The sequence below is a fragment of the Sinocyclocheilus anshuiensis genome, unplaced genomic scaffold (assembly GCF_001515605.1).
Source record: "Sinocyclocheilus anshuiensis isolate Anshui unplaced genomic scaffold, SAMN03320099.WGS_v1.1 scaffold257, whole genome shotgun sequence".
NCBI classification, from domain to species: domain Eukaryota; kingdom Metazoa; phylum Chordata; class Actinopteri; order Cypriniformes; family Cyprinidae; genus Sinocyclocheilus; species Sinocyclocheilus anshuiensis.
Genome location: NW_015539889.1, coordinates 2,164,633 through 2,180,699, shown reverse-complemented (window position 1 = coordinate 2,180,699; position 16,067 = coordinate 2,164,633). Strand labels below are relative to the sequence as shown.

General features: G+C 39.1%; 1 protein-coding gene across 2 annotated transcripts in view; it reads left to right on the top strand.

The window, feature by feature from the left end:
• The first annotated feature begins 6,645 nt into the window (after positions 1 to 6,645).
• LOC107685735 (coiled-coil domain-containing protein 120-like) overlaps positions 6,646 to 16,067 on the top strand; it is an 11,579-nt gene continuing 2,157 nt past the window's right edge. Inside the window, exons 1-10 of one of the 2 annotated variants that reach the window (XM_016482436.1) lie at positions 6,646 to 6,791; positions 10,000 to 10,114; positions 10,203 to 10,306; positions 10,582 to 10,712; positions 11,081 to 11,188; positions 11,270 to 11,390; positions 12,874 to 12,930; positions 13,063 to 13,219; positions 13,315 to 13,416; positions 14,117 to 15,148. In XM_016482436.1, coding sequence (XP_016337922.1) covers positions 10,258 to 10,306; positions 10,582 to 10,712; positions 11,081 to 11,188; positions 11,270 to 11,390; positions 12,874 to 12,930; positions 13,063 to 13,219; positions 13,315 to 13,416; positions 14,117 to 15,148 — 1,757 coding nt within the window. In that variant the 5' untranslated portion in view covers positions 6,646 to 6,791; positions 10,000 to 10,114; positions 10,203 to 10,257. The remainder of the gene's footprint in view (positions 6,792 to 9,999; positions 10,115 to 10,202; positions 10,307 to 10,581; positions 10,713 to 11,080; positions 11,189 to 11,269; positions 11,391 to 12,873; positions 12,931 to 13,062; positions 13,220 to 13,314; positions 13,417 to 14,116; positions 15,149 to 16,067) is intronic. The other variant, XM_016482437.1, reaches the window with a different exon arrangement.

Here is a 16,067-nt window from a genome sequence, read left to right as displayed (position 1 = left end):
CATTATTTTTCATATATTTTACATTATTACGACACCTCTCTCCCCAGTCTGGCATGAAAGGCTCGAATAGTTCCTGTATCAAATGAAGGCGAAATACGAAATGTGTTGTGATTGGTTAGCTGGGCCAGTGTGTGCTGTGATTGGTTAGCTGGGCCAGTGTGTGCTGTGATTGGTTAGCTGGGCCAGTGTGTGCTGTGATTGGTTAGCTGGGCCAGTGTGTGCTGTGATTGGTTAGCTGGGCCAGTGTGTGCTGTGATTGGTTAGCTGGGCCAGTGTGTGCTGTGATTGGTTAGCTGGGCCAGTGTGTGCTGTGATTGGTTAGCTGGGCCAGTGTGTGCTGTGATTGGTTAGCTGGGCCAGTGTGTGCTGTGATTGGTTAGCTGGGCCAGTGTGTGCTGTGATTGGTTAGCTGGGCCAGTGTGTGCTGTGATTGGTTAGCTGGGCCAGTGTGTGCTGTGATTGGTTAGCTGGGCCAGTGTGTGCTGTGATTGGTTAGCTGGGCCAGTGTGTGTTGTGATTGGCAGCACTCGGCGCCTGGTCGGGAAATATGCCCCTTACCATAACCGCCTGCGAGCTTCAGTGTAAATATTGCGTCAAAATCAAATCAATTTGAGCGCGATTTAAACCCGGATGATTGTAACCACTCTAAGTTCGTCTGCCTTGGGAAGGCTAGCATGTCTCCGACATAGTGATAACACTCGTTGCCTTCTCTAGTGCAGCTCAGTCTCGTCCCATTCGTCGATATTTGTGATATCACAAATCCCGGAAAATATGCGTTGTAGTCCAAGCGATTCGTTTGTTGTAGTTTTTGAAAAGTGATTTCTGTTAAATAAAATATCTCCTTTTGAAGTGGACTTTAAGCTTTGTAACTTTGCAGATCTTTTTTATGCTCAAACAGCAACATTACAGACTAACTAAAGTTGAAGTTGAAGTGAAAAAGCATAATAGGACCCCTTTAAGATTTATATTTAGCTTTCATTTATATTTATTTCGGTTTTTAGTACACATTTTCATTTTAGTTTTGTAAGTCTAAGTTTTGTAATTCATCTAATATTTACAGTTTATTGTTAGCTTTATATCAATTAACAAAACTCATTTTAATAGTTTGTTAACAGGAACAATACTGACCTGCAGCCAGGCCTAAAGCACTCATTTGGCAAGGGGACATTTGTGTGGCATTCGTATCATGTGATTTTTTTCATCTAGCCTATATCATAATGCTTAATTTGTATGACAAGCAACAAATTTGCCCATTCATTTAAACGAGACATTTACATTTTGCCTATCATGGCACATAATGAACTGCGCTTCTATAATTGAAGCTCCCTCAATCACGTCCCACTGTGTTCGCTGCTAGCTGAGGATTGTGAGTGTGGTTTGAAGTGTCTAGACTCTGAGTCACTCCGCTTTGCAAAGCACAGATTTCTTGCTCCGTCTAGCACTGTCAAGAGTGTATTTTCAGCAGATCTCTTTTGTTTTTGAGCTCCTCCCTCTCCAGGGCGCACTGGAAATAAAGAGTTCAAACTCAGTCAATTGTGGCTTGATGTTGTAACCATGTGCACACAAGCAGGCACTAAAGACTCATGCTGGGAATTTCAGCGAACATCTGTTTAGCTTGTTATATTTTCACCCTTGTCTCTGAGTTTGCAGTATTTTAGATGGTTATAGGAAGTGATAATATATAGAGACCGCAGCTAATTGCTTAAAGGGATAATAAACCCTATTGACTTTCATTGTATTGAGAAAGAAATCACTGAGACATTTTTCAAAATATCTTTTTTTATGTTCCACAGAAGAAAGGAAATCATACAGGTTTGGAATGACGAGAATGATGACAGAATTTTCATTTTTGGGTGAACCATCCCTTTACAGGCTTGAGTCATGACCACAAACGATCGTGCAGGGTGTGAGTGTTAGTGTCCAAATAAGTGGATTTCTGTGATCTGTCCAGCTGCCATGCTGTCTGACCCCAGGACAGGGTCTGAGGTGGCAAAACACTGTCTCCACCCAGGCTATAGGCTGTGAAATGTACATGTTTTCACAGAGGGATTTACCACAGTGTTGCCAAGCTGTGGTCAGCTTTGTTGCTGACTGTCTGTTTTGTCTTTGTTTATCCAGTAGTAAAGAAAACATGGAGGAAAGAATTTCGTCTTTGGGTGGACAAGAAAGAGGAGTTGAACAATTACTCAGGCAGAAACAACACACTTTTAAGCTGCTTTTAACTTTTTAAGATTTAGCTTTTTGTGTTTTGTTTAGTAATGCTCACTTCATGAACAAATGAAACGTTTTTTTTTTTACTGCACACAAAACAGCTGAAACATTATTCTTGTATCTTCTTATATACAATTATTAAATACCTTATTTTTGTTCTACTGAAGAAAATCACTTTTTTTGTGAACTTTCACTACAAATGAAGATAAATAAGAATTTGGATAAAAATATGACATGATACAAACATTGACATATTAATGGACACAGTGGCATGGTAATAATGTTACTTTAGATCACATATGTTGTAGTAGGCTGCTGTATGCATATGAAGGATAATATACTTGTTTAATGTTTATAGAAGATCACTAGGTTTTCCATTGGCTGTAAGCATGGAGAACAATAAGCATCAAGAGCTTAAGAGGGCAAGTTCTCGATTCTGTAGCTGCTAAAATAGTTTGAACATAGTGGTTGCAGTTTGACCCCTGTAACCTGATCTGTAGAGATCAAAGCATTTGGCAGGACAGCAGCTGGTTGTTCTTGAGAATCAGATATAAGGAGGGAGGGTCACTGCTGGTCACACTTACTTCATGCCTCAGAAGAATGAGCTATATATTATTATATGGAGCACAGTGCTCTTTATCAGTTTTGCCCTTTACTAATGGTCTTTGAGATTACTTTTGACAACTTTGTTCACAAATCACTGCTGTAGGGTTACATTGATCAATCATAAATGAATAAAAAGACCCCATCTGCAGTGTTTATGCTCATTAAGTGCAATACACTTACTTGTACACTTATTTTATATTTCCTGACCTACAGTTGTTAATAATTACAGTCAAATTGCTTTGGAGACTATCAACACTCCATGTCAATTTAAATGTGTCCTCAATTATGTATTTTTGTTTACTTACAAAATGCATGATTACACTTGCAGCATGGCCCATTAGATGATGCTCAAGTAATTTTGTTGGTGACCCAGAAACGCTCTTCATTGCATCTCTGTGGTATTTTGATTTCTCAGACGTGATGCAATGGCCAGAGCAAGCCAGAAAGCGAGAAGCAGCGTAATCTCCAAGCAGTAATCCTCCGTTTCTTTGTGTGCCAGAGTCCTATTGGTGTGCTAAAACAGGGCAGTGCAAATGAGAGACAGGTCATGACAGGTCCTTGGAATTGCCTTTGTCTGCTTTGAGAAGGCACTTCTCCCCCAAGCGCTAATCTCAGCCCCTCCAATTTCTACAATAAGGTCTCAAGGTCGAAAATAGCGTCAGGTCCCTCTGCTATGCCAATTCACCATGCTGTCATGTGCAGGAAAAGTGTGTCATAAATTTCTAGGCTGCCTGTTCATAGTCAGTTGGTGTCGTCCTGCTCATGTTATTGAGTATGATAGTGTTGTAGCATCCCTCAGAAACTCCAACCCAATCTCATGACAAAACATAACTACAGGTATTTGTATGATGCTTTGTATGGAAACGTACAATGTGTGAAGGTCAACCCCTTAACTTATCTGTCAGGAGGGTGTAAGCAGATTGTACAAAAATGTACAAATGAGACTGTATGAATTCATACCAATTAGCCACTAGTTTGTGAAACATTCAATTTAACCATTTATTTGGCAAAAAAAAAAAAAAAACCGCATTTAGTAGATGGAGGTGTTCAATATAAACACGTTATGTTCCAGATTTTCTTTGGTTGACTCTAGCTTAAATACTGTAAATCAGTTTTAAAACAAAATAATTACCTGCACTGTTGTCACAGCTGTTCTTCCTAAGCACAGAAGAAAGTTGAGAGGAATGCTGCATGCAGAGGTCAGTAACTTGCTAAGTAAGCACTGCTGACAGTTAACATTTGTTTGACCACATGACTATTATTGACTTAAAGGAATAGTTTAAAAATTCTGTCATCATTTACTCACCCTCATGTCGTTCAAAACCCATGACATACTTTCAGCTGTGGAAGACAAAATGAGAAATCGTGAAGTGTACTGGTCAGTTTTTTATTTAATGAGAATGAATGGTGACCAAAAAGGTCCAGCTTTTAAAAGGATGCAAAATTACTATAAAGTATAAATAAAAGTATCTGCATCACTATTTTAGAATTCTTCTAAACCCAATCAGTACATTTAATGGACTATTTTAATTAAACCTTTATGGTGATTTTGGTATCTTCAGTCATGATTCATGTTTCTTTTTCCATGCATTTTGTTTCAGCTAATTTTTTTTGTGTGTGTGTGTTCTGCAGAAGAAAGAAAATCATACAGATTTGGAACCACACGATGTGAGTTAAACTTGTGTTAAGCCCAATTTATACTTCTGCGTCGAACCTACGCCGTAGCCTACGCATAGACGCACACCCTACGCCATAGCCTGACCATCAATCAGTACGGTGGCAGACATCCCAGACTACAGCTCATATGGTGTACAGCACACCTACGCTACAATCGTCTGTTCCACACACAGCAGCTACTTATGAGAGGCAAACACCGATCCAGGAGTTAACTGACCTGCATTCGTGGAGGTACGTGGACTCAGCAAGTAACCCGGCAGACGATATCACCCGAGGAAAGACGCTTGTAGAGCTGGCGAGCCCCAGGAGGTGGAATCAGGGACCTCATTTCTTACGTGGACCACCAGATCATTGGCCAGCTATACCTCTGATGGAGAATCGAGATGATTCGTTGATCAGAATATCAACTTGCATAATAATTATGCATGCACTGTATTTTTCCTCTTCTGCTGTCGAGGTAATGCAAGAAATGTTGTGATTGGTTGTCAAGGCAGCCAATCAGAATTTAGCAGCCTCGGTCTCTTGATTGGCTGGAATTATGGCATATTGTAACGCTGGGTTGTGTTGAGCAAGGGAGCTGTTGGTATTTAGCGAGCACTGAGGGGGGCATCAGGTGAGCAAGCTAGTGAAACGTTGCACACGCAAAAGAGAAGGTCTGCACACATCCAAAAACGTATTTTAAATGCAAAATTGATTTCCGTGCGCTCGAAAGACTTTTTTCTTTGCGAAACGAACATTTTCTCCACAAAACTCAGATCGCGCGCGTGCAAAATGCACTTTTGTGCACTCAAAATATGATCTTTCGCGCGCAGAATTGTGGCAGAAATGTAAGCCCATAGACGTGCACCTCTCCAAAAATCTAACAGCGCGTCACTTCTATGCGGACCGCAAGCGTTGTGATTGGTCTGCTAGAACCCCTCCCTCCGTATGTACTTGAGTTTTGTGTGTTTATGTGCACTTTAATATATTTTAATGTTACACCTTCTTATATAAAATAAAACAAAGCAAAGAACAAGTGTCTTATCATTTATTATACTACATAGCATTATACATCAGTAGTTGTCCGCAACAAACAATGTTGATCTGCTGTGGTACAAGTCCTTGTGGAGATTGAAAGAATGCCTTTTTGTAGTTTTAAATAATGATTTAATGATTTGATATTTATTTGCCTCCGTCACGGCTGTAATGCTTTTCCGACGAGCCGCTTCTTCTTCAACTTTTGCCGTGGTACTGCGGGTTACACCAGCAACATGCCCGTGGACACTGCAGACTAGCGGTTTGCATGTGTACTGCACGTCGACGCGGACATCAACGCAGAAGTATAAATGAAAACTGACGCATAGCCTACGGCATAGGTCCGACACAGAAGTATAAATCAGCCTTTATACTTTCTGCATGAGCAATCCGGACACATACACGGACAGCGCAGACGCGGACTACTTGTATTTATATTACCGAAAGCATACGCTGATGGTCCGCTCTGCGGACGTGTTCCATACATGCGTACTAGATCGGCTTGAACAATAAACAAACATGTGCACAAACAATTGCCCAGAGTTATTGCACATCTGGCTGTCTTTATATTGTTTTATCGACGGATTGTACAGCGGATGCGGAAAGTATAACACAGGCTTTAATCATGACAGGATTATCTTTTTTTGGGTGTACTGTCCCTTTAAATATACAATGGTTAATGAGACTCCCTACAACTACCTTTGCAACTAACTTAACGCGTGTTAGATAAACCTCTTATACTTAAAAAATACAAATAATTGTTTGCCATAAATTTCCAAGTACTGCAATCAGAGTAAATCATTCCTGTCTGCGACGTTTAAGTTAGAAACCATATGGTTGTTACGGACGCCACGGCAAAGGCCACAGACTCACCTGTCCGCTTTTCAGACGAAACTATTTAAATAAGTTGCCGGGATAACCTGGACGTATATCGCCAGTTTAGACATGAATGCGATTTTATGCGGTTTATATACAGCTGAATTATCTGGAAAGATATCTTATAATTTATTTAAAATGGTGAATGTTTAATATTTTGTATCCATTCTATCAGTAGCCAACCCCCGTCAGCCCGTGTAGATGGTTTCGCCCTTGTTGCCTTTAGGGCTCGTAGAAATTACTTGCTTGAGTTGCAACGTCTGCAACAGAAGAAACGCGAAAAACTTTTGAGTTCGTGCATAAGAGACCACGTCAAGCGTAACATGTTAATGAATTCGGACATGCAATGAAATAAGCCTGCTTTTTTCTGTCCTTTTGTGGATATCTTCACAGTGAATTTTGTCAAGGTAAGTCCTGTAGTTGAAACTACTTATTAAAGCAAAATGATTTTCCAGCCGCTCAAGTGTGTAATACGTTATAAATAGCAGTCAGCCTAATTGCTTTCAAAATGTTACAGAGTTAATAGGAAGAATTTTTCCCTCTTTTGACTCTTTCTATTTAGTTGATGGTAATAACATCTGTAAAATGAAGACCACAGCCATTTAGCGGATCATTTATAATCGCATCGCTTTTTCAGAAACAAATAAAAGTTGATTTTGTATTTTGATGTTGATTTTGACGGATATGGATGCTCCAGACACGAGTAGATACAGTGCATTGGAGTCACAGCTGAGTATACAGTCACACCTGCCACAGTTGTCATTTCACACACTGTTATGTTTTGTTGTATGATGGTTGTAAACAGAAACAGTCAGACTCAAATCAGTCGTTTTAAGTAGACATAGTCATCTATCAAAGACAAAAGGTGAAACTACCCACTTTATAGACATGAAATTGATTTTTAAATTGTAAATTGCTTTCATAAGTTGTTCGAAACTTGTATAACTAGTTCTTTGTATAACTTTTTCTTCACCAAATAAAATGTTGGGCACAAGTTTACAACCACAGCCACATTCACCATTCACTTTGATTGCATTTTTTCCCAGAATGTGAAGTGAATGGTGTCTGAGACTCTCATTCTGCTTAACAGCTCCTGTTGTGAAAGTTTTACATTTTTGTCAGATTTAACCCTTTGAGAAAGTATTTCTCAACTGGCTGTGCTCCAGGAGCCAGGTTTTACATGTGACAAGAACTGGTGACCATACACTGTACAAAAGTAACAAAAAATGTCCTTAAAATTAAATATTGAACTTTATTATTGTTACCATACACAGGCCCAAGAATATGAAAACTGACAGTTTTGTAAATGCATAAACAACAGCATAAATGTGATTTATCACCACATGGAATAAACACTGGGCAAAATGTGGAATTATTATTATTAAAATTTAATTTTTCAGAGATATATTTCACTATGCTCGATGATCAAATGTTAGTATTTTTTAATTGAGTTTTTTTGTGTGTGTGTGTGCGTGTGCTGTGCTTTTCCCTCTCTCACTGTGTGTGTGTGTGTGTGTGTGTGTGCGCTGTGGTGTGCTTTTCCCTCTGTCACTGTGTGTGTGTGTGTGCTGTGGTGTGCTTTTCCCTCTCTCACACTTTCTTGCACATGTTTTGTCCCAGGACATTGGGTGCTTTGTCATCAAATTCCCATAAATCCCTTGTTTATATCTCTCTCATCCTTCCCTTCGAGTTGGATTTTGATCTCTAAGCATTTATCCTCCCATCATGCTCTCTGCCAGATCTCTACAAGAGTTGAGGTGTGCGATATCTGTTAGCATGTGTCCACCAGATGTGCTTGTAGTGTTTTGAAGAATCTTATTTGTTCAATTGCTCTTATATGAATAGTGAGAGCTTCTTGTTTTTAATATTTTGCCTCATTTATTTACACTTCTACTTATACTTACTGTTCAATGTTGTCTGTTTACCCGGCACATGGTGGTTTTATGTCTTAAACCACCCTAGCATTCCTAGCCACCCATCGTACCACATGATCAATAACACTTCCTCACAAACAAAAACACATCCTGCTTGTTCTCTCCCAGTTTTGCCAGCAGCCTTTATACTATAAGTATGATTAATTAAACAGTTTTGCAACATTTACCATTTTATTATTATTTTTTAATTTTATTTATTTATTTATTTTTGCGGAAGTAAAATGCAACCAGGGTGATTTTAAATGGATGTCAGTATGCAAGGTTGTTATTTTTTTCATTAATATTTTTCATTTATTTTTATTAATAATATTAATTATTAATGGTTTATAATTTATGCCAGTAAATAATTTTCATTAGTGATCTTAAAGGGATAGTTCACCCAAAAAATGAAAATTCTGTATTTCATTGTTTTAAAGTTGAAGGTTTTCATCTAATACTTATATTTCGTTTTTATTCCAGCTTTACTTTAATTACCGAAAACCAGTTTTAGTAGTTTAAGTTAACAATAACAAAACTGAACTGGATGCAATAGTGAGGAGTATAAGAATAGTTACTGATGCTAAAATGCGAATGCATTACTTTGCATTACTGTTTTAAGGGATAGTTCACCCAAAAATAAAAATTCTGTCATTATTTACTGACCCTCATGTCCTTCCAAACCCTTAAGAGCTTTGTTCATCTTCGAAACATAAATTAAGATATTTTTGATGAAATCTGAGAGCTTTCTGACCCTGCATAGACAGCAACACAACTACCACATTCAAGGACCAGAAAGGAAGTAAAGACATCATTAAAATAGTCCATGTGACATCAGTGGTTCAACCGTAATTTTATGAAGCTACGAGAATACTTTTTGTGTGAAAAGAAAACTAAAATAACGACTTTATTCAACAATTTCTTCTCTTCCGTATCAGTCTTCGATGCGCGTTCACGAGAGTACCACAATACGTGTGTGGTGCTGCTGACGCAGGATGCGTTGCTGTCTATATTTGCTTTTATTAAAAATATCTTAATTTATGTTCCAAAGATGAACGAAGGTCTTGTGGGTTTGGAACGACATTAGGATGAGTAATTAATGACAGAATTTTCATTTTTGGGTGAACTGTCCCTTTAAGGAAAATGTAATGTCAAATTTAATTTTAGCCTAGCCAACACAATATAGGTGAAATTGTTGACATTAAAAGGCATAAAGTATACCGTATTTATGTTAAGTTTTATTAAATGTTTCTCATTATGAATATGAGTTATGTGGTCATATAGCTCAAAGTCAGTAGTCTGCAAACCCAGATTTGAATCACTTGTTGGGTAACCTGGGTTGCCACAATGACCTGATATGGACTTTCACACCTTCGGTCATGTTACCCTGAAATTACGTAATTTCCAGAAAGAAGAGAGGTAATTGTTTAATAAATTATTCAGAGGCACAGCAGCAATTTAAGTATGGAAGTGATTTTTTTTTTTTCATCTTCTAAAAAAATTTTTTTTTTATTAATTTTGATAGTGCTGTTTGCCTCTTTAAATGAATTAATTCTGATGTCTTTAAATTGCGTTTTGTGGCAGAACGAGCCATTCAACTTTTATATAAGCCATCATTTAGAGGACTGTGTTACAGCCAGCAGGAACAAATATAAATTTTCAGGGTGTGTATAACAAACATATACGTTTTTTCTTGACTACTAAGGGCTCAGCAGTAAATTGAGAAGTCGCACAGTGGCTCCCCCTGCAGGCCATTGGGATACTGCAGTATTGTGGACCCTAACACTGAATGACATGCCTCACGTGACTCAAACTACAAGGTGTTGGGAGGCTCTCAAATCAGTCTCAGTTCACTTGTAGCTCGAATTGTACCATATTCATTAGATCTAAATTCTTCTTTGTCTGCAGGAGCTGAGAGTAATTGGGAGCTAAAGACTTCACAAGACTTCCTCGAATCCATTCTATGGAGGTCAAAGGTCGCCTCATCACTGCCATGGGCTTAGGGGCTCCAGGTGAGCTTGCTTATTTCCATAGGAAGCACAATATATATACAATAGATTTTTGTGTTGGTCAATATTTGATATTGAATTTTGCATGCTCATTTGTAAAATTTAAAACAATTTTTTTTTCTAGTGTGCTTTAATAATATGTATGATTTTTGTTTTTGTCTCTTATGCTCACCAAAGCTGCATTTTTTTATCAAAAATAACGGAAGTGTGAAGAACGAAAGTGTAAATATAATTTTAACTTTGGCTTTCTGTCTCATGCACTTCATGCTCATGCACAGATGTCCAGGGCTGTCAGGACAGCAAGCTGCAAGCGGAGCGAATCTCAGAACTGCAGGAGCGAAAGCAGAGTCTGCAGAGCCTTTTGAACAGTCGTCTCGGAGAACTGCGACAAGTGTGTCTCTTGGAGGCGGTGAGGAAATTAATTATTCTTTGAAGCAGTATTTTACTTTTGGGCAGTCACAATAAAATAATGTTCTCTCTCCAAAAAAAAAACAAATGCTGATTTCAGAAATGTGCACCCAGCTGTTTCCTAAAGTTTCTAAGTCTACAGGATTTATTCTTTTTTTCTTTCTCTTTGTTCTGAAAGTGAATTCTCTTATTCAATGTGTTGGTTTTAGGATTTGCATTAATGTGAAGAACTGTTTGTTATTAAGTTGTGTTTTTCAAAAGAAAGAAACAGGCGTACGTATTAGAACCATCTGTTCTAACGAATGCCAACAAACATGACACTCCCCAGTGCAGTGATTCAAAAGTAAAAGATTTAATTTGTCTGTACAGGAGCTCACTGGGAAGCTTCCACAGGATTTTCCTTTAGAAGAAGGGGAAAGACCTCCCTTTGTTCAGCGCCGAGCTGGTCTGGCCCCTCATGTTACCTCAAAAGGAGAGGTGAGTCTGATTTCTGAAAGCTATTAGAAGGATTCTCCTAACAGTTTTATACAATAACAGCCATATCTGTCTTCCATGTAGGATGACCCAGGTCAGCGACGGCAGATGAAGGCTCTCTTCAGTGGTGCCCTGCGCCGGAGCATCGATTCTGATAAAAACACGTTGCACAATAAGAGGACTGTTCATCGGGGATGCCACACAGGTAACATACACACACAAAAGTGCAAAACAATTACTGGTAAGCATTGGTAATTTGGTAAAATTTGCACACTCTGGGAATGTCTCTACAGGAAGTGCATAGTAACCGAGTCATTTTCCCTTATTTTCCAAGACTGTTGCCTTTGCTTGAAAAGGACAATGGACACATGTTGACAGACTTTGATATGTATAAATGACTTGATTATGTGTTACAAATAGCTTACAAAAACAGAGAATTTAGATTAAAAAAAAAACTACTGGCCTTTTATACTACTGCTTGAAAGTTTGGGGTCGGTAAGATAAAAAAAAAGAAATGAATACTTTTATTCAGCATGGATGCATTAGATTAATCAAAAGTGAGAGAAAAGACATTTACAGTGTTAAAGGAGTCATGAACTGACTTTTTAAAATAATTTTATACTGTTGTCTGAGGTCCACTTATGCCGTTTGCGTGGTTTTTAGCAGTTTAGTGCCACTTATGTTATTTCCCTACTATGTCATTCGCGAGCTTACAAAAACAGAGAATTTAGATTAAAAAAAAAACTACTGGCCTTTTATACTACTGCTTGAAAGTTTGGGGTCGGTAAGATAAAAAAAAAGAAATGAATACTTTTATTCAGCATGGATGCATTAGATTAATCAAAAGTGAGAGAAAAGACATTTACAGTGTTAAAGGAGTCATGAACTGACTTTTTAAAATAATTTTATACTGTTGTCTGAGGTCCACTTATGCCGTTTGCGTGGTTTTTAGCAGTTTAGTGCCACTTATGTTATTTCCCTACTATGTCATGCGCGAATCAGTGGGCGGGGCTACAGAATTAGGCATTGATATTCTTCTGTGGAGGCGGTGTTTAACCTAACTATTATGTCATATATAGGCACATTCCAGGATCTGCCGTTCACTGGGCCTGGTGTTAATAAAAGCTTTTATTTCAGTAACAAGGACGTTTTCAGTTCTGAAACTTACAGGATATTCTTTTAGTACGATGACCTCTTATATATCAAAAGCTCAAGTAAAAGTTGATTTCTCAAGTCATGACCCCTTTAAAAAAGTTATTTTGAAAAAAATTTATTCAATTTTTCTAACTTTGAAAATGAGAAATATTTTTTGAAAACACTGATTTCTGAAGGATTATGTGGCACTGAAGGCTGGAGTGTTTAATTAAAATAGAAAATATTTATTTCAAATTGTAATAATATTACTGTTTTTACTGTATTTTTAAATTAAATAAATTTAACCTTTGTGAACATAAGAGACTTCTTTCAAAAACATTGAAAAATATTTCCGACCCCAAACTTTTGTACAGTAGTGTAAACAATGGTCAAGAAAGTGTTACATCTGATTATTTATATATTTAAATATTACTTTATATATAATATTTTTGATATATCTTTTTATATAATAATAATATATTTATTATAGACCATAGAAAAACCAGATCTTTGTGTCATTTTTTTATTTTTTATTCTCATTTTTTAATTTTCAGAGGAAACTGTGAAGTCAGAGAGCAGTTCAATGTCAGACTCAACATCACATGACAATGGTGAGGAGTCTTAACATTTATGAAACAAAGAAAGTACATCTCAATACTCGTTTTTTACTCAATAATTACTCAATAATTTGTTTATGACAGGCTGTAACTTTGATATACAACCCTGTCAACTATGGTTCACAGAGGATTCGTCTCCCAGTGTGGCACCTGAGCATCGCTCCTTGTCTCACCCCCGGCTGGCCCCAGGCAGTCCTGACAGTAGGCTCTGTAGGAAGCTGTCGCCTGTGGAGATCTACTACGAGATGAGGACTCGCCGCAACTCTGCCTCAAGCTCTGTGAGGTGAGCGGAGGGGGAGGACAAGATGTTTCCGCAAGCTGATATGGGTGAGGTTTACGCTATAATTATAACTTCTGAATGTGTGGATGTTTATCCAGCCCGAGTCACTCACTCCCAAGAAGTGCATCCAATGTGGAGGGCAGAAGTGTTCCAGCCACACCGCTGTTGTCCCGCACTGCACCAATGAGCGTCCACGTGAGGTAATGGCTCTTTTATGACCATTTCTTCTGCTATATGTACACTATGGCTAGGGAGCTTCCTACTGCCTACATAGGCATCTGCCTTCTAAGGCAGCATCCAAACTTACATTTACATTTACTTACACTCTTACATGGGCAGCAACACAAAATAGCACAATCTGCACAAAATATTCTAATATAGTTTGATATTAGCTTGTTGCTGTGCTAAAAAAGAAATACTCTATATTATTCATAGACATACACTACATTCAAAAGTTTGGGGTTGTTAAGTTTTTTTTTTTTTATGTTTTTGAAACGTTACGCTCAATTATTATGCTCAACAAGGCTTCATTTACTTGATCAAAAATACAACAAAAACAGTAATATTGTGAAATATTATTGTATATTATTATTCCGGTGATGGCAATGGCAAGTAATTACTACAGTCTTCAGTGCCATGTGATCTTTCAGAAATCATTCTAATATGCTGATTTGGTGCTCAAGAAACATTTCTTATCAATGTTGAGAACAGTTGTGCTGCTTAATTTTTGTGGTAACCATGATACACTTTTATAGGATTCTTTAAAGAACTGCATTCAAAAGAATTCAAAAGAACAGCATCTGTTTGAAATAGAAATATTTTGTGATATTATAAGTCTTTACTGTCACTTTTGATCAATTTAAAGCATAATAACTTGTTACTGTCTTCTCCACCTGCTAGGTCGGAGGTGTCTGTTGGTATTGCACTAAAGCAGTGGTGTGGTAGTCCAGATGTTCCTCAGTTTGTCCCGTTGGCATCTTTGGAGGGCTCCTCTTCTGAGCGCCGCAGCTGCCCGTACAGCTCCCGCGCCCGTCGTAGCAACAGCTCTGAGGCGCTACTCGACCGCTCGAGTCTCCCTGAGCCTGATCCTTCCCGCAACGGCATGCCACCCCGAGCTGGACCATACAAGAGCTCAGAGTCCCTCACGGATGGGAAGCTCCGTCAGATCTATCAAGGCAGCCCAGACAGACAGATGATGGGATTTAAAGACCAGGGTCGAATGCGCTCGTCTCTGGGCGGCCAAAGCAGTGGCACAGGTTACAATGAGATTTTGATGGACTACATTTGGGGAAAACGGCAAAAGAGGCCCGTCCAGGCTCAACAGAACCAGTCATCAGGACGAATCTGGCCGGACCTCTCCACTCCTCCATCAGGCACCCCTCCACACTACAATGGTTTCTCTCATTCGCAGTTACATCTGGCTGCCGCCCCACCTTTTTACAGCCCCATGCTGCTGCGGGGTCAAGAGGCTGAACCCCGTCGGGTCAAAGTGACACGCACAAAATCCTGTGGACCCTTCATCCCTTTACAGCAGCACTCACAGGATGCCATGTTGTTCTCTGCGTATGATCCATCACATCCCTCTGCTGGATCCACAACTTCTTCTATTCCTAACCTGCTCCCTCACCACACAGAGCTGTCCACTGCTGCTGCATTCGGCCGCAGACCGCCTCAGTTCTCTCTGCCCACTCCTGAGGACTCCACCCGCAGTCTGCACAAGGCACTGGCTCTAGAAGGACTCCGGGACTGGTATCTGAGGAATGCCTTAGGTTATTCCACTATGGCCAAAGGTCACAACGGACTCACCATGCGCCATTCACATACTCACCACCTGGTGCACCAGCCTCAGTCCGTTACAGCCGACCCACTGTACTCAGTGCACCATCAAATACCTCAGTCAGCTTCATTTCATGGGCATCCCTTGCATGCCAGGTGAGTTTTCCACATTTTTATTTAAAGGGGTCATATGATGCGATTTCTATTTTTCCTTTTCTTTAATGTGTTATGTAGCTGTTTGTGCATGTATAAGATCTGCAGAGTTACAAAGCTCAAAGTCTCCCACAAAAGGATTTATTCTATCTAAAAGAGAAGGTTGATCCAGACCGGGCTAAAATGTCTCATTCAAACACGCCCCCACATGTCTACGTCACGATGTGGAAATATTTGCGTAATGCCGCCCAAATGTTCACGCAAAGAAAGAAGGCGTGGTTTCAGGAACCGCAGTAGTGTTGATGCAGCTATGTCAGGGAGACGCTGTGTGTTTCAGTGCGAAGGCAAACGCACTTTATTAGGCCTTCCAAAAGTAAATGCAATGAGGAATCATTGGTTAACATTTATTTACAACAGAACAGCACAACCCAGATGTTCGAATTTGTGCAACGCATTTTATGGACGACAGTTTTGTGAACCTAGGAGAGTAGCCTACAAGGCTGGCTGTGCAAAGGCTATTTCTAAAAAAATGGGTCAATTCTGACTTTGCTATGATAATCTGGCACTTATTCTGAATTAGCTACTGTAAGTATGTTTTCTTAATAGTTTAAGTATTTGCTATTGACTGTTCAAATGCAGAGTTTTGCGCCGTGTAGAGTATCGCGTCGTGTGTGTGTGCGTGAGTGAGAGAGAGACACAGAGAGGTCACATCACAGTGGAGTCAGCTTTCTTAATCGCGGCTTGTGTACTGCAAATACATAATACGAGCATCATCACTGTGTCTGTCACGCGACTCTGTTGCCCTTTCGGGGCTTGAACTGATGGTAAAACTAATGACATTATTAACTGTCTTGATATTTACTTTGAAAGCTGAAGCTCGTGATTATGGTAAGGGGCGTTACATTTCCGACGCGTGCTTGTG